Source organism: Peromyscus leucopus, chromosome X, assembly GCF_004664715.2.
Source record: "Peromyscus leucopus breed LL Stock chromosome X, UCI_PerLeu_2.1, whole genome shotgun sequence".
Taxonomy (NCBI): Eukaryota; Metazoa; Chordata; class Mammalia; order Rodentia; family Cricetidae; genus Peromyscus; species Peromyscus leucopus.
In genome coordinates, this window is record NC_051083.1 from 39,950,751 (window position 1) to 39,975,249 (window position 24,499).

Consider the following 24,499-nt stretch of genomic DNA (forward strand, 5'->3'; position numbering starts at 1 on the left):
ATGTGTTTGAAAACTGATAAACAAATCTGCTAATTTGTAAGGTAATTAAAAAGGATAATAATAATAATAAAATATTTTAAGTGTTGCTATTCAAAGATGTACTTTGAAATGAAACCCATTATTATGTGTCACAATTAGACCCATTATCATGTATAATTAATATAATTAACATATGCTAGTACAACCTTAAAACACTGAACAGGGAAAAGTTGAACATTTTCTCTCTAAGACCTGAAACAACACAAATTTGATTAGTTTCTTTTCTTTTTAAATTTTCAATTAATTCTTTTTGAGTTTATACTTTAATTACAACATTTCTCCCAAGGCTGTGAACTCTCCAAAGTTTAAGTCACACAGCATGGAGAGTCCCACAAACCAAGAGAAAGTGGATGGCAGCCAGGCTCTGAGAATGACAGGAATTCCCCACCAATAAAATGGTAGAATTTGGAAGATCCATCTCTCTCCATTAACAAAGTCTCAGAACATCTAGTACTGCAATTCCCCATGATTTTTACTTAAAATCGGAACACACAGAAGAATCTGGAGATTACTACATCAAAGGAAAGGAAACAAAACTAAACAATCAAATCCAAACATTGCATCCAATACAAAAGGGCACAGAAATAAGGAAGAGAAGCATCAATACATGTTTATTGTTTTTTGGGGAGTTGAAGGTCAGTGGGTTGTGGAAAATTTAGTCAAATTCTATTCAATAGCCAGACATTAAAGAGCTCAAAGCTTGGTCATGTCTCCAGTAACAAATCCCTTGTGTCAATATTTTGTACATTTTTACTCTGTAGATTTGAAGTCCTTATATTTTCCATTCTTTCTTCACTTCTCTGCTATGGATAAAATATATGGTTAAGGTACTTAACTGATAAATTACTTGAAATGGAAACAAATACATATGTATATATAGTCATAATATATAAATTGGATTATATAAACATCAATATAAAATGTATTCATAATTATACATAAAATATGTAAAAATATATCAATATATAAATATATAAAAATCCATATATGAAAAATATAAAATAAATATATATACATATATATGAACACAATATTAAACTTCAATCAGATAATTTCTAAGATCCTTCAGAACCGATAGATATTCTGACACGAGACAGAATTTGTTTTCATTTTTACAAGTCTCTGGTTTAGACTCTATAGTATCCTCTTTCTTTAATCATGTAGAGGGGATAAAACTTCACTGCACTTAATGAATAAGAAAGAACTTACATTTTGATAAAGCTGTTAGAAATGTGGAACAATAAACCTGAGTTTGTATAAGGCCATACAGAATTTTCCAGAAGAGTCCCTCAGAAAATAGGATTAATGTGTTGTTGTTATTGGGTCTCAAGGAAAAATCAGAAGTTCTTTAATGAGTGCTTGTAATTTTGCACTTTGGGAGGTATTTTTTTTTTTTTTTTTGGTTTTTTTTCGAGACAGGGTTTCTTTGTGTAGCTTTGCACCTTTCCTGGAACTCACTTGGTAGACCAGGGTGGCCTCGAACTCACAGAGATCCGTCTGCCTCTGCCTCCCGAGTGCTGGGATTAAAGGCGTGCACCACCACCGCCCAGCGGCAGATGCCTTTAATACCAGCACTCAGGAGGCAGAGGCAGGTGGATCTCTTTGAGTTCAAGGCCAGCCTGATCTACAGAGTTGGTTCCAGGACATAGGGCTGTTACACAGAGAAATCCTGTCTCGAAAAACAAACAAACAAACAAAAATTCACATTATTGATGAGAATATCAAGTTATAAAAATGTTTCATATCATGAATCAAAATTGTAAATTCTTGCCCAGGAAATAAAACAGCACATTTCTTCTCAAAGGCTATTGCACGAATGTTCCAACATTACAAAATGTTCCAGAAGTACATGTCTAGTGATATTTAATTGAATGAAAAGTGATTAATATCCATATTGTATTCAGTGGTCAAAGGGTCTGCCTGATGGAGAATTCATCATAGTTAAAAAAACAAGAGTCAAAAACCCCACATTTTCCACCTCTTCCAAATGAGAAAGTTGGACTTTAGGGACATGAATGTTTGTGGGTTTTGACAGCTTTCCCACATCCACAGTGGCCAGAAAGTTCAATTTCATGGCTTAAATCAAATTAGTCTCATCAGGAAGCTATCAGAAAAACAGAATTGTTGTCCATGGCTGTTGCCGCCAAACAGGATATATCAGAATTTCACTGTGGACAATCCACCCACCACATCTCAGGCCAAAGATAAATACTATAAAAGGTGGAGAAGATTCTGGGTCTTTCCAACACCTGTCGGACTCCAAACTCTGTCAGAAGCAGGGAATCCAGGCTCTATCATGGTGAAGTTCCTGCTGCTCGCTCTTGCGTTAGGTGTGTCCTGTGCACATCATAACAATCCTGAAATCACTCCCTCAGAGGTATGTGCATTTGGGGATGAAAGGGTCTGGTGTATTCATATACACCCTGAGGTTGGTTTGAGCATGTTCATCTTACGTCATAAAATATATCTCCATACCATATCCAAATCCTATCTGTAATTCAATCTTGGTGTTTTCCAACTCCTTACATGCTTTCAATGAGATCTGCCTACAACATGAAGGAAGGTTAACATGCAAAAATTCCAGATTGGAATTTCCCTGTAGTTGATTGACACAGTGTGAACTGTATCTCAGTGTCCCAGGTTCTATCTAGTGTGAAGGAGTGATGATGTTATTTCACGATTTACTCTCCAGAAAGAAGACATCTACATTTTACTAGGTCTACTTGTTGACTGACCTAAAATATATGTAATAATTAGGATGAATGTTCCTGAAAAAACAGGAAATAGATTGACTAACCGACATTCAAAATGGGGTCTTGTGCTCCTTAGGTTGACGGGAATTGGCGCACCCTTTACATAGGTGCAGATAATGTGGAGAAGGTACTCAAAGGTGGACCTCTGAGAGCTTACTTTCAGCACATGGAGTGCAGTGACGAATGCCAGACACTCACAATCACATTCAAGGTCAAGTAAGTGACATTCACCCAATGCACAGGGACAGGACTGAGAAATAGGAACATGAATGTCATTGTGGAATTTTCACTCAAATATGTGGGCTATGCATGAAAAATGGAGTTGGTCTCCTGGGTGTATTCAGAGAACAGCAGCCACAGCCTGAGTTGTGTCCTTGACTTCAGCCAGATTGGCTGTGCCATTTTCCTATGGTCTTAGCATGTTGGGTAATTCTGGTTGAAACCAGTCACAAATAGTAAAGGAGTGTAGACAATTGAGGACAGAGTCTACTCTTGGAAGCCTAGATTTACTGCCCATGCCAATCATGACCCCAGAGTTGCTGTTTCAGTCTTCAAAAATGGGTTTATTTACCCTACTCAAAAATTACTTCAAGGCAGTTAATGCTACCAATACTGAAATGAAATATTAGCAATCTGGAAAGAGTAAATTCAGAGGTGAGTTTTTGCTGTTTTGTTTTTTTTTAAGGGTGGAAGACGAATGCCAGACACACACAGTTGTGGGAAGAAAAGAGAAAGATGGCATATATATTACAGACTGTGAGTATGTGTGTGTGTGTGTGTGTGTGTGTGTGTGAGAGAGAGAGAGAGAGAGAGAGAGAGAGAGAGAGAGAGAGAGAGAGAGAGAGAGAGAGAGAGAGAGAATGAGAATGGGCACTGTTGGCCCAAGCCTCACATCAAGGGGCCCGGATTCCAGAACAATTCCATCTGATAATTTCTGAAAGTTTCAAAATCCTAACTAAACTTCCAAACATTTATTGGAATATGTGAAGTTAAACTGAATTACACACATTCCTGGAAAAAATTATTAGAGACATGTCAAACTAAATCCTAGGATATGAATGGCATATGGTTGACAACCATTGAAAATGACTGGAAGATCATCTAAAATATTAAAGGTCATTCTCAATAGTATTTCTTTTAGTTCAGATGATACGATTTTGTTGAATATGAAATTTGAAAATTTTACATATACAGAAATACTTAAGGAGTGAATGACTCAAATCCCAAAGCTAAGAAGGGCAATATATAATATGGCGAGTTGGCAAGAAATTATTCTGTTTAATTTGAATTTTGCTTAAAACCAACAAGAGTAAAAATTCAGATTTCCGTGCCTATTATTTAGGAGAAGTCTAAATGATATTCAGAAGACAATATGATGATGTTCCCTGATTGCTTTCTTAAACTTTTTATTTTATAGAAAACTATACAGTGTGTATTTTGTTGTTGCTATTTTTTTTTTTTTTTGAGGCAAGATTTCTCTGTGTAGGCCCCACGGTTCTGGAACTTCCTCTGTGGACCAGCCTGGCCTTGAACTCACAGAAACCCATCTGCCTCTGCTTTCTGAGTGCTGGGATTAAAGATGTGTGCCACAACTTCTGGGCTACAGTGTGTTATTTTAATATTAGCCTGATGAGTTTTACTTTAAATAGGCTGTGGAGACTTAATGCAATTATACACTTTTTATTGAAAATAGAATTTTTTTTGTAAGAGTAAGGTAGAGTCTAAAGTGTGTGTCCTACTTTGTAGCTCTCATTTCCAATTTTATGTCATTGTGAAGGACATTTGTGATACAATTGAAGGAATAAAAAGTGTGAAAAGTATGTCAAATATAATGAAAAAAACCCTGACAATTCTACTGAGTTCTAAGTTGTTTCTGCTTTACTTGCAGACTCTGGTAAAAATTATTTCCAAGTTATGGAGAAGGCAGATGGGATCATCATCTTTCACAATGTTAATGTCGACAACAGTGGAAAGGAGACAAATGTGATTTTAGTTGCTGGTGAGTGTGGTGCCTCTCATATGGCTTCTATTGCTGGGATAAAACATCATAACCAAAAGCAAGTATGGGAGGAAAGAGTTTATTTAACTTCCACTTCCACATTGTAGCCCATCACTGAAGGAAGTCAGGCCAGGAACTCAAACAGAACAGGAACTTGGAGGCAGGAACTGACACAGAGGCAATGAACGGGTGCAGCTTGCATCTCATGGTTTGCTCAGCCTGCTCTCCTATAAAACCCAGGACCACCAGCCCAGGGAATGCACCACCACAATAGTCTGGGCTTTCCCCCATCCATCACTAATTAAGAAAATATACTACAGAGTTTCCCACAGTGGGTTGGGCCCTTCCACATCAACTGTCAGTCTGGAAAATGCCCTACAAGGTTTCCCACAGACCAGTCTGATGGAGATGTTTTCTTTTTTTTTTTTTTTTTTTTTTTTTGGTTTTTCGAGACAGGGTTTCTCTGTGTAGCTTTGCGCCTTTTCCTGGAACTCACTTGGTAGCCCAGGCTGGCCTCGAACTCACAGAGATCCGCCTGGCTCTGCCTCCCAAGTGCTGGGATTAAAGGCGTGCGCCACCACCGCCCGGCTGGAGATGTTTTCTTAATGGAGGTTCCCACTTCCCATGTGATCTCAGCTGTGTTAAGTAGACTAAAAAAAAATTAGCTTGCATTGTTTGACAAAGCTATGAGGAGAGGGATGGGGTAGAGTGGGGGATGGGGGATGGGAGTGGGCATGGGTGAGTGTTGGATACAGAGGGTGAGGTGAGGGTTTGGGGTGGTTGTTGATATTTGGTTCACCTCATTTAACTGTTCATTTCAATAATAATCAACAATTCATGGGTATGGATTCTAGAATCTACACAGAAATAAAATGGAAAGTCAGACCATGCAGATATTTAGTTCACTGGTTCCTACTATCAGGATTCCATACAGCCCCTTTTGAAAAAAAAAAACATGCTGATGTGGAAAGCATGAATAAATATAATCATAATTGTCATAATAATAATAATAATAATAATAATAATAATAATAATAATAACAACAACAACATACTTAGTCTTCAAGGTGGGGGAGGTCATGGTTACTCACATTTTGATTCCATTAGATGTGTTCTTTTCACTTTAGAAATCTTAGGCTGAGCAGAATTGGGATGAGGGATGGTCCAGAAGGTAGGATGTCTCCATGGGTCAGTACCAAGTGACCCATTTTAACTGGGGGCTGCTCTGAGTTACCCAGTATCTTAAGGGACATTTGGTTTTCTGTTCCATGCAATGTAGGGAAAGAAGAGAGTCTGAGCAAAGCACAGAAACAGGAGCTTAAGAAGCTGGCCAACAAACTCAATATTCCAAATGAGAATATCCAGCACTTGGAGCCCACAGGTAACACCATTGTGTTTCACACAGCACACAAATGCATCTGAAAATATTCAGAACAATCATTGATTCATACTTTTAAATTTCAAAATCACTGGAAATATTAAGGGAATCTAACAATGTTTTTTATTTGTGCTTATTTTCTCCCTTTCTCAAAACAATCTTTCATAGACACTTGTCATCAATAAAGACGCTGTATGGGTAAGTACAAACAGGGTAGAAGAGCTTGCTCACTGTTTAATCTGGTAGAATTCATCCCTTAGTCGATTAGTTATATATTTAATAGAAAATATATATTATATATACTCAAATGTGGCAAAGTTATGATTGACATTGCCGTTAGTGTTTATAACATGACAAAAAGCAACTCTCCCCCTAAAGCAAAGTGTAGATTTCTATTATCTTGATGTGAAAAATTTTGTGAAATTCTCAATTATTGAAAATGAGTAATATTTGTGGAAATCAAGAGTGTATCTTGTGTTTGGAAATACTATAAATGTAGATGATCTTTCTAGAAATCTCTTGAGACACAATCTTGCACATACTTACTTTTCTCTGGTAGATAATCAAGATTTATATAGAAAACTGTCTATCTAAAGCCCAGTACAAAGCTATGGAAGTCAGCAAGGACAAACATAGGCCTAACCCTCTGACATTTGTCATTTTTATCAAACCTCCCACTATAGTCCTCAACCATTGTTTTTTCATTTGCAATCTCAGAAAGTTTGTCAGTCCCATCAGCCCATGAATATCTTACTGTTTTGTTTGTTTGTTTTGCTTTTTGCTTTTGAAGCTTCATGGATGACAGCAAGATCAGGAATATTTCCCACATCACTTTTTCCGTGAAAAGAGAATCATGACAATGAAGATAACTCACCTTTCATTTTTTCTTTTCATCTTACCTATAAAGCCAGAATCTCTGAAGCAAGATTCCCTGCTTCATGGATTTTCATCCCATCCTCCTACCATAGTACTGCCTCTTCCACTGATTAAATAAACTGATTTCTCATGCATACATTTCTGTGTTCAAACAGTGTGATATAATAATATACAACAAACAACTCCACTCTAACTATTGAAAAATAATCTAGTTTGGGATGACTAGTTCAGAGCAGCAATTGCCCTTGCAAAAGACCTGAGTTCAGTTGCTATCAACCACATTGCAGTATACAAACATCTGTAACTCCAGCTCCAGGGAAATCTCCACCATCTTCTGGCCTCCACAGGTACTGCACCCACCTGGTTCACATACTCATACACAGACACACAAATAAAAAAATAAAATAAATCTTTTAAAAAATGTGATTAACCAGACAAGGTGGTACATGCTGTTCAATCCAGGGCTTGGGAAGCAGAGGAAGTTGTATTTCTGAGAATTCAAGGCCATCATGGTCTATATATTGAGTTCTAGGACAACCAGGGCTACATAGTGAGACCTTGTCTCAAAACAAAACAAAATGTAAACCAATAAAAATTAAGATAAAAACTGAAATAGTCGATAATAGAACAAGAAATAATTTTTATTGGGAATAAGTACATAATTCAATGATTTGTCCTAATTAGATGAGAAAATATTAGTCACAATATCACAAACATGATATTCACAACATAATGCAAACTTTCTATGGAATGTCTTTCCGTACATGGGGCTTGATAGCCAGGATGGCCTAAGAGGCAGACGGGAGCAATCTTAGGAAGTGAGCTTAATGTCTCTCTGATGTTAAAAAAAAAAAAGATAAAAGAGCATTTTAAAACATCTGCCAAAAATGTTATTTTTTCAGGGATATAAAATGGAATATCAGCACCCAATGGAATATTCTATTCTTTTGGCAGAGAGGCATAGCATTCCCTTAATGGGGGACCTTAAAACTACTGTACCATGAACATTATGGTGGAGGTGTATGTTCTGAGTTTTGTCTCAGATTTAGAAAACAATAGAGAAATAAGGTGAAAGATAAAAACATAGAGGCAAGAGCTTGCATGCAGACCCTCACTCATGCCCATTCTTATGATACACTTTACAGGAAAGTCCGTCCTTCCTTTTTTAAAAGAAAAACACTATTCTAGTGTCTTTGGTTCAGGAAGGTTCAGGAAGGTACTTTGCAGGCTACCAAAAGAGAAATGTAAACACCAACCCAGCCACAAACCCTTTGAGCTACAATCTATCCTGCCTGCAAAATATGCTAGGGCAATGGTGGCATAGAATTTGTGTGAGTAACCAACTGATGTCTGATTTGACTTAAGACCCACTCCATGAGAGCGAACCAATACCCAACACTGCGTGGGTGTTTTAGAACCAGAGATTAGATAGCTCAGAAACATTGAGTAAAATCAAATACTCTTGGTTTTAAAAAGAAGGAATGATAAAATGACTCCTAATGATTTCTGCTTTACTCATAGTTCATTGCCCCATTCAGCCATCATCAGAGAGACTAACTCAGGCAGCAGATGAGAACATATGCAGAGACCTACAGCTAGACATTACACACATAGAGAAAGAGAGACTTTGGAACACACAACTCTAAATGGGATGCCTTCATCAAATCCGTCTCCTGAGAAATCAGGGAAGGAGTTGGGGAGGCAGAAGGGATGGAGGCCACCAGAAGAATGAGTCCCTCTAATCAACTGAGCAAATTGCATGTGAATTTACAGAGACTGATGCACCAAGCACAGGGCCTACACAGGTCTGCACCAGTTCCTCTGCATATATATTATAGCCTTCTGTGTAGTAATTCTATGGATTCCTGAGTGTATGAACCAGTGGATCTTGTAATCTCATGCCTTCTCTTGAGGGCTCTTTTCCTTCTCTTGGGTTACCTTGTTCAACTTCAATGTGATGTTTTTTTTTATTATTATATTTTATTGTTAGTTTTGTTGTTAAAATGGGAAGAAAGAAAGAAAAAGAAATCATGCTCTACCTTTCAAAAACAAAAAATTGAAAACATATAAATAATACAAATAAAGAATAGGTCATTAAATTTCATCAACTTTAAATGATTTTTCATCGTTATTTTTCTAAACTGTGTATTGGAATCAAGACTCTATGAACTGCTTTGATATCAGCTTACTTTATACAAAATAACAGTGTTATTACCATTTTTTATAGACATTTATAATTTTTTAGAGGAATTTTGTATTTCCTCTTCAGTTTCATACATTTCTTCAGTGGGATTTGTTCCCCTTGCTGCATTTGATGGGGGAGAGTTAGAAGAGATGCCTGTTGGAATCCTGCATGGCGTATCTATTAATCAGTTTGCTGTCAGTTCATAAAAACCAACAATCTCTTCTGAATCTCCCCATCAAAATAAAGATACCCCCAGAAAAGTCACCTGAAAACAAGGTGAGACTATGTGGAAAGCTGGTGAACAGTGTGAACACTGTGATATGAATTAATTTTTAAGTTCAAATAATAATGCAGACACTCAAACACAACTTCCTATGCCATATTTTCATGTTCCCAGGTGTGTCTAAAATCCATCAAGGATTTGGTAATGTTTATCTGTTTATTTCAGGTAGTATATCTTCCAATTTTACCTGTTACTGAGTTGTAGAATCCACTCAGTGATGATCTTCTGCAAAAATCAAAATAAGAAGTAAATGTAGTCTGAATGGTTCACATAGCACATAACTTCACCCATGTTTCCTTATGAGCAACAAAACAGAATTCCAAAATCTTTCTGCTTTTGTTTGTCAGAATACATTTCTATCACAATATATCTAAGATATTGATTTAATATCAGGAACTTTAAAGTAATTTGATTGATGAGCTCGTGGACTTATATAAAATGGTAAAGTGTTGCTGTCCTTTAAGACCTCATGTCTGAACTAGAGTCAACATTTAGTGAAATGAGTTAGATTTATTGTTCAAGTAATTTTGATGGATAAGGGGATGTGTACTTGAGATTAATTCGTTCCTGATGACTCATGGTTATATCTTTAATTCAGCTCCAATATCATACTTGTCTATAGTGTGTGAAAACGCCTAAGGACTACAGTGTTACATACTCCACAGAGAAAGTGTATATGCATTGAAAATAAAGTTCTTTAATCATCATGATAATGTTTGAAAACAAATGAGTGAATATATATCTCTGCACCAGTGCAACTTATGGAAAAGATGATGAAAATGTTATTTTTCTAAGAAACAGACAGGAAAAATGTTTTCTCCCATACATAATTGGATATATCTACCCAGTGCTATACTCACATATGCTTTATAGTTCAAGGTATTAAGAAACCCCACTTGAAATAAGATGCTGACTTTTTGACACAGAATACATTATAATATCAACTAGGAAGAAACAATGTTTACTTGATTAGATGTTGAGATAGATTGTACTGTTTGAGTTTTCTTATTTTTAACACACACTGTCAACCCATCCATTAATAATTGTTTCTATTTTGTGACTGTACCTGGCAATGTAATGTTAGTTTTTTGAAGCTATAGACTTAAGCGAACATCCTGCATCATCTGATGCAAAACACACATGTCATGTATCTTCCCATATTTTTCAGACCTCGACAAAACCTATGTAGAGTCACCTTTGTAATGTACCATGGCATAAAATTCATGTGAACATGAAATAAGGAAAGCTCTCTTGAAATTACATTAACTCAAGCTGGATACTTTTAGTATTCAAATTTTAAAACTTCAATATTTAACTTTAGTTAACAATCCATTAAATATTTTAATTAATAACAATGTTTTTATTTTTAATCAGTTGAATTATATGGTGAATCACACTTATTGTCAGGAACATGAACATACAGTAGGATTAAACATATTTAATATAAAATTATTTCAGATATACTTTATTGCTCTTGAGGATAATAGTGATGGGAATCATAGTTGATCTTTTGGTGTTGGAAGATGCAACATAGATTTGTTACACAATTGCTATATAATTAGATCATAAACTTCCACTGTAATGTTTCAAATAATCTGTTTCAGAAAAATATATGATAAGGCCTCATTGTCTATATTCAGTGAATTATGCACTGCTTTGTGCCTTTGTTCTTAAGTATTGATGTTTGAAATAGTTAATAAAGTCAAAATCTTGGGAGTCATGACTCTGTGTATCACTCTTGTGTGTGTTTAAGGAAATGTAAGTATGAGGTAGTAATGTTTGGAGTTGTGAACTAGGAATCCTCAGTAATCTAACTTCTCATTTTAGTCCTGTCTACACCATAGAATCTTTTCCCCAGTGTTCTTGATCACTATGTAAATGGGCAGTGAGTTAAGGCGAACATTGTACCAAGTTTGTGAGTTCTGTCATTGTGGTGATGGGAAAATAAAAAAGATACAATCTCAGAGGAATGGTGTTATTATAATTTCAAAATACTGCAACTACTGATGATGACGATGATGATAGTCAAAATCTCCCCTGAAAATGTTGTTTAACAATCTTGACATGTATCTACTTAAAATGTAGATGTTAATTCTAGAAATTTCCACAGTGTGGTCCCTGGAGGGATTTAGGAGTGAAAACAATTTTGTGCATGAAGCACATCATACTGAAATGGTTGAGTCTCATTTATTACTAACAGACACAGTGGAAGGTTTTAATTTGTGTTTTTATTTAAACAACTGCCATATGTTGCTACTTGAACATAAGTTTATGTCACAGAGTCTGTCTACTGAATAGGATTTTCCAGTCTAGTTACTGATGTGATACCTAACAGTTATTCCAGCATGTGACTTTGACAGTCACCTTGTAGACCAGTCTGGTCACAGAGTTAACACTGTATGAAAGTTATTGCTACTTTTCTAATAATGACTTTTTTACTTTTTTATACTATAATTATATCATTTGCCCCTTTCTTCTCTCCAGCTCTTCCTATAAAAGCCTGGCTCTCTTCCATTTTCTTTCTTTTTTTTTTTTGGTTTTTTTTTTGAGGTGGGGGGTTTGAGACAGGATTTCTCTGCGTAGCTTTGTGCCTTTCCTGGAGCTCACGTGGTAGCCCAGGCTGGCCTCGAACTAACAGAGATCAGCCTGGCTCTGCCTCCAGAGTGCTGGGATTAAAGGCGTGCACCACCACCGCCCGGCCTCTCTTCCATTTTCATTGTCTCTATTTCTTTAACTCTGTAGATACACAGATTGTTAATATATATATATATATATATTCAAAATAAATGTATATGAACAATATATATATGTATATGAACAATATATATAAGAGCAGTAGTCTTGGTTTTATTACATTGTAATAAATATCTGCTTTTAAATCAGTGATTGCTTAACACACATTACACTCCATGAATTAGAATTTACCATGGAATCTGTTTATGGAGAGAGACATTTTATTGTCCACTACCCTCATACAGTAAATACATATTTATATATATATATCACTCTTATAAATATATATTTCTATAAGTATATTCCTTAATATATAGGTACAATTATATTCCTATGAATGTTTTAATACATTGAGGTGTTATTCCTACAAATATATATATATATGTAACTATAAGTATATTTCTATGCTATATATTTATAAATACAAAAATACAACTTTATTCCTATAAATATATAATACTTTCCCTTTTATTGAAAATAGATTCTGTTCTCATACAAAATATTATTGCTGTGGGATGGTCCATCCATACACTGTGAATGTGTGTTGCTCTCATTAGTTGATAATAAAGCTAATTTGGCCTATGCAAGTCAGGATAAGGTTAGCAGAACAATCAAACTGAGGAATCAGATGAACTGGGGTGGAGTCATGGGGAGTGGAGAGCCAGCTGCCCAAGAAGCAAAATGAAAGAGGACTGGTAAACCATGGACCATGTGACAATGCATACATTAATAGAAATGGGTTAATTTCAAGCCTGAGCCATTGGCCAAGCATTTATGATTAATATAAGCCTCTGTGTAATAATTTGGAAAGTGCCTGCCAGGTATTTGGGACTGGGCGTTCAGGACAAAAAGCTCTGCCTCTCTTGACATATCATGATTACAGTTTCCATTCCCTTTACTCCTCCCAATCTCCCCTCCCCCCCAGATCTACTCCCTCACTGTTTCTCATTAGAAAAGGACAGGCTTCTAGGAGATAACCAAACATGACACAATAAAATATAGTAAGACAAAGCAAGAACCATCACATCAAAGTTGGACAAGGCAAACCAACAGATGTAAAAGATCCCCAAGAGAAGGCACAAAAATCAGAGACCCAGAGTACACACACTAAGGAATCTCACAAAAATACTAAACTGAAAGCTGTAAAAAATATACAGAAGACCTGGTGCAGACCTGTAAGTTCTGTCATGCCTCTTCAGTCTCTGTGAATTCATATGAGCTTTGATTAGTTAATATAGAGAGCTTTCTTGTCCTGGTGTCCGCCATTACCTCTGGCGCTTACATTCTTTCACCCTCTTCTTCCCTGGGGTTCCCTGAGCTCTGAGGGGAGGGACTTGATGGAGAGAGCTTATTTAGAGTTATGTGTTGCAATGTCTGACTGTGGTTCTCCATATCTGTTCCCATGTGCTGTAGGAGGAAGCTTCTCTGATGGTAGTGGAATAAGACAATAATATATGAGCATAGCAGAATATCATTAGGAGCCATTTTATCACTACTTTTTTTTTTTCAAGACCAGTAGTATGGTATTTACCCTGGGTCTCTGGGCTATCTCATCTGGGGTTCTTGGCTGCTCAAGCAGTGCTGGGAATGGTTTCCCTTTTGTGGAGTGAGTCTTCAGTTAAATCAAGGGTATATACACCCACAAGTTCTGTGTCACCATTGCCCAGGCACATCTTGCAGGCAGGTCAGATTGTAGATCAAAGGTTTTGTGTCTGTTGGTGTTTGTGTTTCTCCTTTGGTAGCCTGCAGAGTAACTCCCCATACTAAAGACACCAGGATGAAGGGGTTAATGGTTCTATGTAGGCACCAGCTAAACCTTTCCATGTTCAATGGGTTGTATAGGCATTGTCTTCAGCAATCAGTAGCTGCTGTCAGTTTGTGGAGAACAATCTATTGTCTTGGCAACAGCCTGGGTTATTTGGAAATTTCCATGGGAATCCTTTGGTCAAAACTCCTATGAATATATTCCTATAACATATGTATTCCTAAATATACAAGTACAATTATGTCCCTGTAAATATTTTGTTGTTGGGTATTTTTTCAACTCTATTGACTCTTTTGGGGGGTCTGCCACCCAGTTCCCAAGTAAACACACAGAGTCTTATTCTCCTTATAAGTGCCCAGTCATATCTTGACTTGTTTCTAGCCAGATTTTCTTATCTTAAATTATCCCATCTACCGTTGCCTATGGGCTTTTTCCTTTTCTTACTCCTGTAAATCTTACTTTCACACTTACTCTGTGGGTGGCTGTGTGGCTGGGTGGCTGGCCCCTAGCATCCTCCTCTACCTGTTCTCTTGCTCTTTCTTCCTTTTCATCAGGTGTTTTATACAGACACAGTAACACTGCTTCAAAGAGTTAAACAAATGCAACATAAGCAAAAGCAACACACCTTAAAATAATATTCTACTACAAACACTTTATTTTATGCATTTATTTATTTTTCCTGGGAAAGATCTGGTGATAATTCTAAAAAATATTTTATTTATTCTATGTGTTTTCACACCCCATGTATCTTGATCCCATTCATTCCCCATCCCTTCGCATCTGCCCTCCATCCCTGCACTTCCCCGCCAAATAAAACAAATTGAAGAGAAAAAAAGAAGACAATAAAATGAGATAAATTAAAAGCGGAAGGAATTAAAAATCTCATCATGGAAGCTGCACTGTGACCCAGTAGGTCACGCCGTATACCCCTTTGTCCATTCATCTCCACTTCCAAGTGTTCATTGCAAAGAGTCAGTGGTCTAGTTTGAGGCTCCTGGTCTTCACTAGAGTTTTGGTGCTGGGCCCCCATTAAGACCCTTCCTGGACATCCCGCTGCTGCCCTGTGTTATGGAGACCCTGAAGATTTGGGTCTTTGGGTCATGTCCCTTCTTCATGTGCTCCAGCAGATCATACATGGCGTGCATGTTGGTGCAGGCAAGTCATAACCCTGGGTCTGGGCCAGGGCAGCTGTAGGGTTGGTCCCATTTCCAGATAGCAAATGGGAAATGGGGGCAGTACTCCTGAGTGTTCCAGCTGGTGGGGGTCAGGGATGGCTCTTCCACTCTTATGACCACAGGGCTAGCTCTCTTACCTGCTTCCCGTATTTATGAGTGAGGCGGCAGGAGGCAAGGAGGAGGGCAACTCTCCCTGCCTCTGTTGCCACAGACAGATGGGTAATGGAGATTTGCCTCCCATGGTCACAGCTTCATGGCTGGCAGTCCTACACCTGTGCTACCACTGTTGGCTCAGTTGTGCTGGCCTTCAGTTGTGCTGCCCTGGCGAGGTGCAAGGCCTGCCCTCCCCAGTGTTGCAACTGGTAGGGGACAGCTCTCCTGCACTCGTGACCACAGAGCCAGCTCTCCCACTGCCCCAGTTGTTGATGAGCAGGGGTTGGGGTGGGGGGTTGGAGGAATGGCATCTCTCACAGTATTGCTGTGTGGAAGGCGAGGGGTGGGGCTAGGTCTCCCACACTTTCATCCTCAGGGTTGGTTCTCCTGTGCTCTCATCAACAAGATGATCTCTGCTGTGCTTCCCAGACTAAGCACAGGGCTCTCTTTCACATGTGTTGCTGCTGGTCAAGGGTTCAGCTCCCTCACCAGCTCAGCCCGCTCCCTTCCTCTCTCATCTCTTGAGATTTGCCTCCATCCACAGGACCTGAACCATTCTCCCTCTCTCCCACAAAACACCATACCACACCTCTGCTCACTCTAAGAATGGTTTTCTGGCTGGTGCTTCAAGGTACCAGGTGGGCCTGTGTTTTTCTCTTTGGCCAGGGTGGGCAGTCCCAGGCCTGTGTGTGAGTCACACTGTCTGACTCAGGTCGCCGTGATGCAGGGCTGGGCTATGCTTCCTCATCAATGGAGAACATTATTGTGCCCAACTGCCCTGAGCTGGGCTCGTGATTGGTGCGTTCAGCTTTGTTCAGTCTACCCTAGCCATATGACTTGGGGTGGGCGCTTAGCTAGAGTTCCCTAACAGCCAGGGTTTGAATCCCCTGTCCCTGTAAGGTTGTTTTGTGTCCATCACCAATTCAGGTTTGGACAGAGGCTCCTGCTTGAATGTGGCTCCCACAGAACCGAGAGTCTGGGGGGATAGACAGATATTTTTTAAATTGATAGTTATATGGATCCTAATATTTCTTCTTTTTAACATAATATTTCCAACCTTTTATTCACAATCATCTCTATTTCAAATTCCACCCACAAGATGTTGCATTTGGGTGATATAAATGCTGACTTAGGGAAGCCTTAGGAAGGGAACTATTTTAAAACAGGCAGATGGCTCAGTCATTTAAAGTGCTTGCTAAAGCAAACATTAGGACCACGGTTCCATCCCCAGAATCCTTGAAAAAAGCAAAGTTGTGGTGGCTCACACCTGTCATTCTAGCACTGGAACAATGAGGGGAAAGACTCATGGGTGCATCCTCGGTAGCCCTGCACGTTCCTTCTACAGGTAAAACTCCCCTCTTCTATTTTTTAAACACGTTTTTAGTTGAAATAGAATTTTATCACCCCCTTTCTCTCCCTCCATCTCCTGCCATGCCCCACCCACCCACTCTCAAGCTGATACCCTCTTTTTCTTCTGTTTTTGTTACTGATCCCAAACTGCAGCCTTTTGAGGATCTTCCATGAGCATTTCAAGGGCATCCTAGGTAGCCATCCTGGATCACTTGAAGATTCACATAGCTCTTGCATATATATTGAAAACAAATTTTTGGTTGAAAGAAAGAGTACATGACATTGGCTGGAGACAGTGTCACAGGATTGATTAAGAGGATGTGGAGGGAATGGAGTGACGATGAATTTGATCAAAACACATAGAATGCAAGTATGAAATGTTCAAAGAATAATAAAAATACATTAGAAAAAGAATTCTCGAGATGGTAAGAGTCTCTAAATAGAACGGGAAGCATTGAAAAACAGCAGACAAAGTTGTTTTATACCCTTCAAATGCACACACACACACACACACACACACACACACACACACACACAGACACCAAAAAACATTGGAAATATTCTTGTTTTCTAAAAATACTAATTCTAGCCTTCCAAAATTATGTAAACATTACTAGCACATGTGTAACATCATGTTATATATGGTTATATATGTAAGATCTACATGAATATGGAAATTATAAAGCCCTCAAGCTCACAAATAAGCTGAAGAAATGAGAATATTTTTATCCTAGAGTTTACTAATAATTGAAATGCAAGTGAAATCATGTACACTGGCTAAATCATATTCAACATAAAGTCTTTTTTTGTTTGAATTATATCTTTTAATTTTTTTATTATTACCATGATTTTATTTTACAATACCATTCAGTTCTACATAACAGCCACAGATACCCTTGTTCTGGCCCTTCCTGCCCCCCTCCCCTTGCCCCAGCCCATCCCCATTCCCATCCCTTCCAGAGCAAGGCCTCCCCAAGGACTGAGATCGACCTGGTAGACTCAGTCCAGGCAGGTCCAGTACCCTCCTCCCAGATTGAGCCAAGCATCCCTGCATAAGTCCCAGGTTTCAAACAGCTAACTCATGCAATGAGCCCAGGACCTGTGCCACTGCCTATATGCCTCCCAAACAGATCAAGCCAATCAACTGTCTCACCTATTCAGAGGGCCTGATCCAGTTGGGGACCCCTCAGCCTTTGGTTCATAGTTCATGTGTTTCCATTCGTTTGGCTATTTGTCCCTGCGCTTTATCCAACCTTGGTTTCATCAATTCTCGCTCATATAAACCATATGCTTTCTCGGTAATTAGACTGCCGGCACTCCACCTGGGGCCTAGCTGTGGATGTCTGCATCCAGATTCCTCAGTCCTTGGATGCGGTTTCTGGCACAACTATTAGGGTGTTTGGCCATACCATCACCAGAGTAGCTCAGTCGCGGCTGTCTCGCGTCATTGCCAGCAATCTTTTGTGGAGGTATCTTTGTGGATTTCTGTGGGCCTCTTTAGCACTTTGTTTCTTCCTTTTCTCATGTGGCCTCTCTTTTTTTTCTTTTTTAAGTAAATTTACTTTACAACATCATTTAGTTCAACATAATAGCCACAGATTCCCCTGTTCTCCCCCTCTCGCCCCCTCCCCCTCCCCCCCACCCCACCCCCCATTCCCACCTCCTCCAGATCAAGGTCTCCCCAAGAACCGGGATCGACCTGGTAGACTCAGTCCAGCCAGGTCCAGTCCCCCCCTCCCAGACCGAGCCAAGCGTCCCTGCATAGGTCCCAGGATTCAAACAGCCAACTCATGCAACTAGCCCAGGACCCGGCAACAACACACAGCTGCCTCCCAAACAGATCAAGCCAAATGACTGTCTCACCCGTTCAGGGGCCTGATCCAGTTGGGGGCCCCTCAGCCTTTGGTTCATAGATCCTGTGCTTCCATTCATTTGGTTATTTGTCCCTGTGCTTTATCCAACCTTGGCTTCAACAATTCTCGCTCATATAAACCCTCTTCTTTCTCACTAATTAGACTCCCAGTGCTCCACCAGGGGCCCAGCCGTGGATGTCTGCATCCAGATTCCTCAGACCTTCCTTAGATGGGGTTTATGGCACAACTAACAGGGTGTCTGGCCATCCCATCACCAGAGTAGGTCAGTTCCTGCCGTCTCTGGACCATTGCCAGCAGTCTTTTGTGGGGGTATTGTTGTGGATCTCCGTGGGCCTCCCTAGCTCTCTGCTTCCTCCCCTTCTCATGTGGTCTTCATTTACCATGGTCTCCTATTCCTTGTTCTCCCTCTCTTTTCTTGATCCAGCTAGGATCTCCCACTCTTTCCCTCGAGCGTTGCCCTTCATTGTTCCCACTCATGACCAGGCTGTTCATGTAGATCTCATCCATTTCTCCGTGTCTTTTTTGGGGTCCCGTTTTCCAGGTAGCCTCACTGGTGATGTGAGTAGCAGTCCAGTCATCCTTGTTCCACATTCCACATCTAGCATCTTCCTATGAGTGAGTACATGCCATATTTGTCTTTCTAAGTCTGGGTTACCTCACTCAGGATGATTTTTTCTAGGTCCATTCATTTGCCTGCAAACCGTATGATGTCATTGTTTTTCTCTGCTGAGTAGTATTCCATTGTGTATATGTGCCACAATTTATTTATCCATTCTTCAATTGAAGGGCATCTAGGTTGTTTCCAGGTTTTGGCTATTACAAACAATGCTGATATGAACATAGCTGAGCAAGTGCTCTTGTGGTATGACTGAGCATTTCTTGGGTATATGCCCAGGAGTGGTATAGCTGGATCTTGGGGGAGATTGATTCCCAATTTTTTAAGAAAGTGCCATATTGATTTCCAAAGTGGTTGTACAAGCTTGCATTCCCACCAGCAGTGGAGGAGAGTTCCCCTAGTTCCACAACCTTTCCAGCATAAAGTGTCTTCAGTGTTTTTTATCTTAACCACTCTGACAGGCGTAAGGTGGTATCTCAGAGTTCTTTTGATTTGCATTTCCCTGATGATTAGGGATGTTGAGCAATTCCTTAAATGTCTTTCAGCCATTTGAGTTTCCTCTGTTGAGAATTCTCTGTTTAGTTCTAAAGCCCATTTCTCAATTGGACTGTTGGTCGTTTTGATGTCTAATTTCTTGAGTTCCTTATATATTCTGGATATCAGTCCTCTGTCAGATGTGGGGTTGGTGAAGATCTTTTCCCATTCTGTAGGCTGTCGCTTTGCCTTGTTGACCATATCCTTTGTTCTACAAAAGCTTCTCAGTTTCAAGAGGTCCCATTGATTGATTGTTTCACTCAGTGTCTGCGCTACTGGTGTTATATTTAGGAAGTGATCTCCTATGCCAATGTGTTTAAGACTACTTCCTACTTTCTCTTCTAGCAGGTTCAGAGTAGCTGGATGTATGTTGAGGTCTTTGATCCACTTGGACTTAAGTTTTGTGCACGGTGACAGATATGGATCTATTTGCAGCCTTTCACACGTTGATATCCAGTTATGCCAGCACCATTTGTTGAAGATGCTTTCTTTTTTCCATTGTACACTTTTGGCTTCTTTGTCAAAAATTATATGTCCACAGGATCCAACCCGGACCCCATCCCTGGGCACCAGCCACTCCGGGAAGACCTGCCCAACTTGGCACCAGGTTCTGGCCACCGGGCAGCTCCCCTTCTATTTCCACCGGGAGGGATCCCCTTTTCCAAGCCCCCCGGCAGCCCCTGCAATCTCCGCGCCCTGCCCCCACTCCCATCTGCCCGAGACCCCAGCCACTTCCTGAGACTTAGAGACCGGCCCCCAGCTCCCAGCCTGTCCCCGACTGCCATTCTGGACCAGAGCCTGCCCCCGACTTCCCTTCTGGACCAGAGAGTTGGACAAGAGAACTCCCTTTTGGACAAGAGAGAGAGTCTTCCTGAATCTGTCAGCTCTTTCTGAAACAAGTACACTGATAAGACCAAGAAGGAACCACAAGGAGATGGGCAGACGTCAAGGCAGAAGTACATACAACAAAATGAAGAGCAATACAGCATCACCAGAACCTAGCCCGCCTCCCACATCTAGACCTGAACACCAAAAATTGGAAGAAGCAGAAGAAAGTAGCCTTATGAGTAACTTCATGAAGAAGGTAGAGGCTTGTGTAGAGGAAAAGACAAGAAAATTGGAAGAACGCTGTAAACAACTAGAGGAAAGGGCAAACAAATTAGAAGAAAACAATAAAGCCCTCCAAGAAAACAATAAAGCACTAAAAGAAAATCATGAAAAAGCAATGAAACAAACAAAGGAAACAGTCCAAGAACTGAAAAGGGAAATTGAAAAAATAAAGAAGACACAAACAGAGGGAATGCTGGAAATAGAAACCCTGAGTAAAAGATCAGGAACTTCGGATGCAAGTATAACCAACAGAATGCAAGAGGTGGAAGAGAGGATCTCTGGCATTGAAGATACAGTAGAAGAAATAGTTTCATCAGTCGAAGGAAACACTAAAGCCAACAAAGTCATGAACCAAAATGTCCAAGAAATCTGGGACACCATGAAAAGACCAAACCTAGGAATTATAGGGATAGAAGAAGGTGAAGAATAACAACTCAAAGGCACAGAAAATATATTCAACAAATTTATAGAAGAAAACTTTCCCAACTTAAAGAAGGAAATGCCTATGAAGATACAAGAAGCCTATAGAACACCAAACAGACTAGACCCCCCAAAAAAGTCCCCTCGACACATAATAATTAAACAACTAAATGTACAGAATAAAGAAAGAATATTAAGAGCAGCCAAGGAAAAAGGCCAAGTGACCTATAAAGGTAAGCCCATCAGAATAACACCTGATTTCTCAATGGAGACTTTGAAGGCCAGAAGGACCTGGTCAGCTGTAATGCAGACACTAAGAGACCATGGATGTCAGACCAGACTAATATACCCAGCAAAACTTTCAATCATCGTAGACGGAAGGAACAAGACATTCAAAGACAAAGCCAGATTTAAACAATACCTATCCACAAACCCAGCCCTACAGAAAGCACTAGAAGGAAAATTCCAACCGAAGGAAGTCAGATACACACTCGAAAACACAGGCAATAGATAAAGCCACAACAGTAAACCCCAAAGAAGAGAAGTACACACACACTACCACCAAAAATAACAGGGATGAACAATCACTGGTCATTAATATCCCTTAATATCAACGGACTTAATTCACCTATAAAAAGACATAGACTTACAGAATGTATACGAAAGCAGAACCCAACTTTCTGCTGCATACAAGAAACACATCTCAAATTAAACGACAGACACTACCTAAGAATAAAAGGCTGGGAAAAGACTTTCCAATCAAATGGTCTTAAGAAACAAGCAGGGGTAGCCATCCTGATATCCAACAAAATAGACTTCAAACTAAAATCAATCAAAAGAGATCAAGAAGGACATTACATCCTCATCACAGGAAAGATCCACCAAGATGAAGTTTCAATTCTGAACATTTATGCCCAAACACAAGGGCAACCACATATGTAAAAGAAACATTACTAAAGCTTAAACCACATATAAAACCCCACACATTAATAGTGGGAGATCTCAACACCCCACTTTCACCACTGGACAGATCTCTCAAATCAAAACTTAACAGAGAAATAAAGGACTTAACTGATGTCATGACCCAATTGGACCTAATAGATATCTACAGAACATTCCATCCTAACAAGAAAGAATATACCTTCTTCTCAGCACCCCATGGAACTTTCTCTAAAATCGACCACATACTTGGCCACAAAGCAAATCATGTGGGCCTCTTTAGCACTTTGTTTCTTCCTTTTCTCATGTGGTCTTCATTTACCATGGTCTCCTATTCCTTGTTCTCCCTCTCTGTTCTTGATCCAGCTGGGATCTCCCACACCCACAGGCTCTCTTTCCCTCGACCCTCGCCCTTCATTACTCCCACTCATGTCCAGGTTGTTCATGTAGATCTCAGCCATTTCTCCATCATTGGGCAATCCTCGTGTCTTTCTTGGGGTCCTGTTTTCCAGGTATTAGATTCTTTTTGAGATTGAACAAGAACATGTTCTTGTGGACTTTAGTAGAAATATGCAAAAATAAAAAGATATTTCTATGTGAAAAAGACATTGAATGTGTTCAGATTTAAAGATAAACTATTTTCCTTTCTTATCCTTATTTTACATGTATGTGCACACATGATTGTTATGTATGTGCACTATACCTGTGCAGAAGGTCTGAGTATGTGTCAGATATCCTGGGTGATGAGCCATCATGTGTGTGATAGGAAATGAACCTCAGTCTTCTGCAATAACATCAAGGGCTCTCACTGCAGAGCCTTCTCTCTGTCCCCCAAAGAGAAACTATTTATGGTTGACAAGCAATAATGCTGCAAGGAACGGTTCCTTGTGGCCATTAGAAATGCAGTACAGCATGTTCTTGGCCTTGGGTCACATGGCTCTTATGGACCACATCAATCAAGCAGACTCAGAACTATTCTGTGGCTTTTGATGATGGATGAGAAGAGGTAAAGAGACAGAACTTCCTCTACCCTGTTGGTGGCTCACAGGACAGTGATTTCACTTCTTTCCAGACTTTAGCCAAATCTCCAGGAGCTCTGAAAGGGCACATCTGCTGCATTGGCTCAACCATCACACAAAGTAATTAATGACAGAAGGACAGAAAAGAACAGATTGTAGTAAAACACCTTACACTGGTTCTTCAATGTCAATAGTATGTGTCGGGAGAAAATATCTGTATACATTCTTGTTGAATAGTCATCACATAGCATAAATGTAACAAAAAATGAGAAGCAAAATAAAATTCAGCAAAGTGTGTGGTCACAGACCTCTAATAGCAGTAGTTAGGAGACAGATAGGGAGGACTGTGAGTTCTCAGCCAACCTAGGCCTTATAGAAACTTCCAGGCCAACATTGGATACACTGAGACCTGGTCTCAAAAAAAGGTGGAAAATCCAGGAGGCCTCAAACTTACACAAAATGTTATAGGAAACCAAGGGATGCAGAGAGTGGGAGAAACCATCCTCCCTAGGAAAGAGCACACCAACTGGTTATCTTAAACCAATGGTCAGCAAAAAAACATACACACAAGGAACATCATATAGACTGACTTGTTGTACTTACCAAATATACGTATATATATATATATATATATATATATATATATATATATATATATATAATGCGACTTCTTCAAAGAGCCAGTGGCAGGTGTAAGACCTGGTGGGGAACTGGAAGAAGAAATTCTTCCAGGCTCAGGAAGTTATAGGATGATGCCAGCACCAAGGAACTAACATTTCCAGAAAGGTCACATAGTCACAGGTAAAAACAAAATCAATTGATAACATTTTTCTCCTTTTGATTTCAAACTTTTCCCATTCTTCATCCACCCTAAAAGACAAAGGAACAAATGGCATATATCTCTCATTGTGGTCCTGTGTGACCTGAATAATGCAATGACAGGCATCTTCACTTTCAGATCATGGGACACTGGCACACTGTGGCCATAGAAACCATGAAGATTGATATGGTGATATTTTATTTGTACTGAAATGTGATTATATTTGTATGTTAATAAATAAAGTTGCCTGGGGGTCAGAGCTAATAGCAAGCCATAGCAGAAACTGGGCAGTGGTGGTGCATGCCTTTAATCCCAGCACTTGGTAGGCAGAGCTAGGCAGATCTCTGTGTGTTCAAGGATACAGCCAGCATGGAGACACAGGCCTTTAATCTCAATACCAACCATAGAAGACCTGGAGGTCTGTACAGATGGGCAGTGACGAGGAGGTCATGTGGTTGGGTTTACAACCAATGAGAAGG

The 24,499-nt window shown here is 39.5% G+C and overlaps 1 protein-coding gene across 1 annotated transcript in view; it reads left to right on the forward strand.

Annotated features, from left to right (window-relative positions):
- Positions 1-2,302: 2,302 nt before the first annotated feature.
- Positions 2,303-24,499, forward strand: part of LOC114686655 (odorant-binding protein-like) — a 33,099-nt gene continuing 10,902 nt past the window's right edge. The window contains exons 1-5 of the mRNA XM_028861291.2: positions 2,303-2,416; positions 2,869-3,008; positions 3,478-3,548; positions 4,681-4,791; positions 6,070-6,171. Coding sequence (XP_028717124.1) covers positions 2,336-2,416; positions 2,869-3,008; positions 3,478-3,548; positions 4,681-4,791; positions 6,070-6,171 — 505 coding nt within the window. The 5' untranslated portion in view covers positions 2,303-2,335. The remainder of the gene's footprint in view (positions 2,417-2,868; positions 3,009-3,477; positions 3,549-4,680; positions 4,792-6,069; positions 6,172-24,499) is intronic.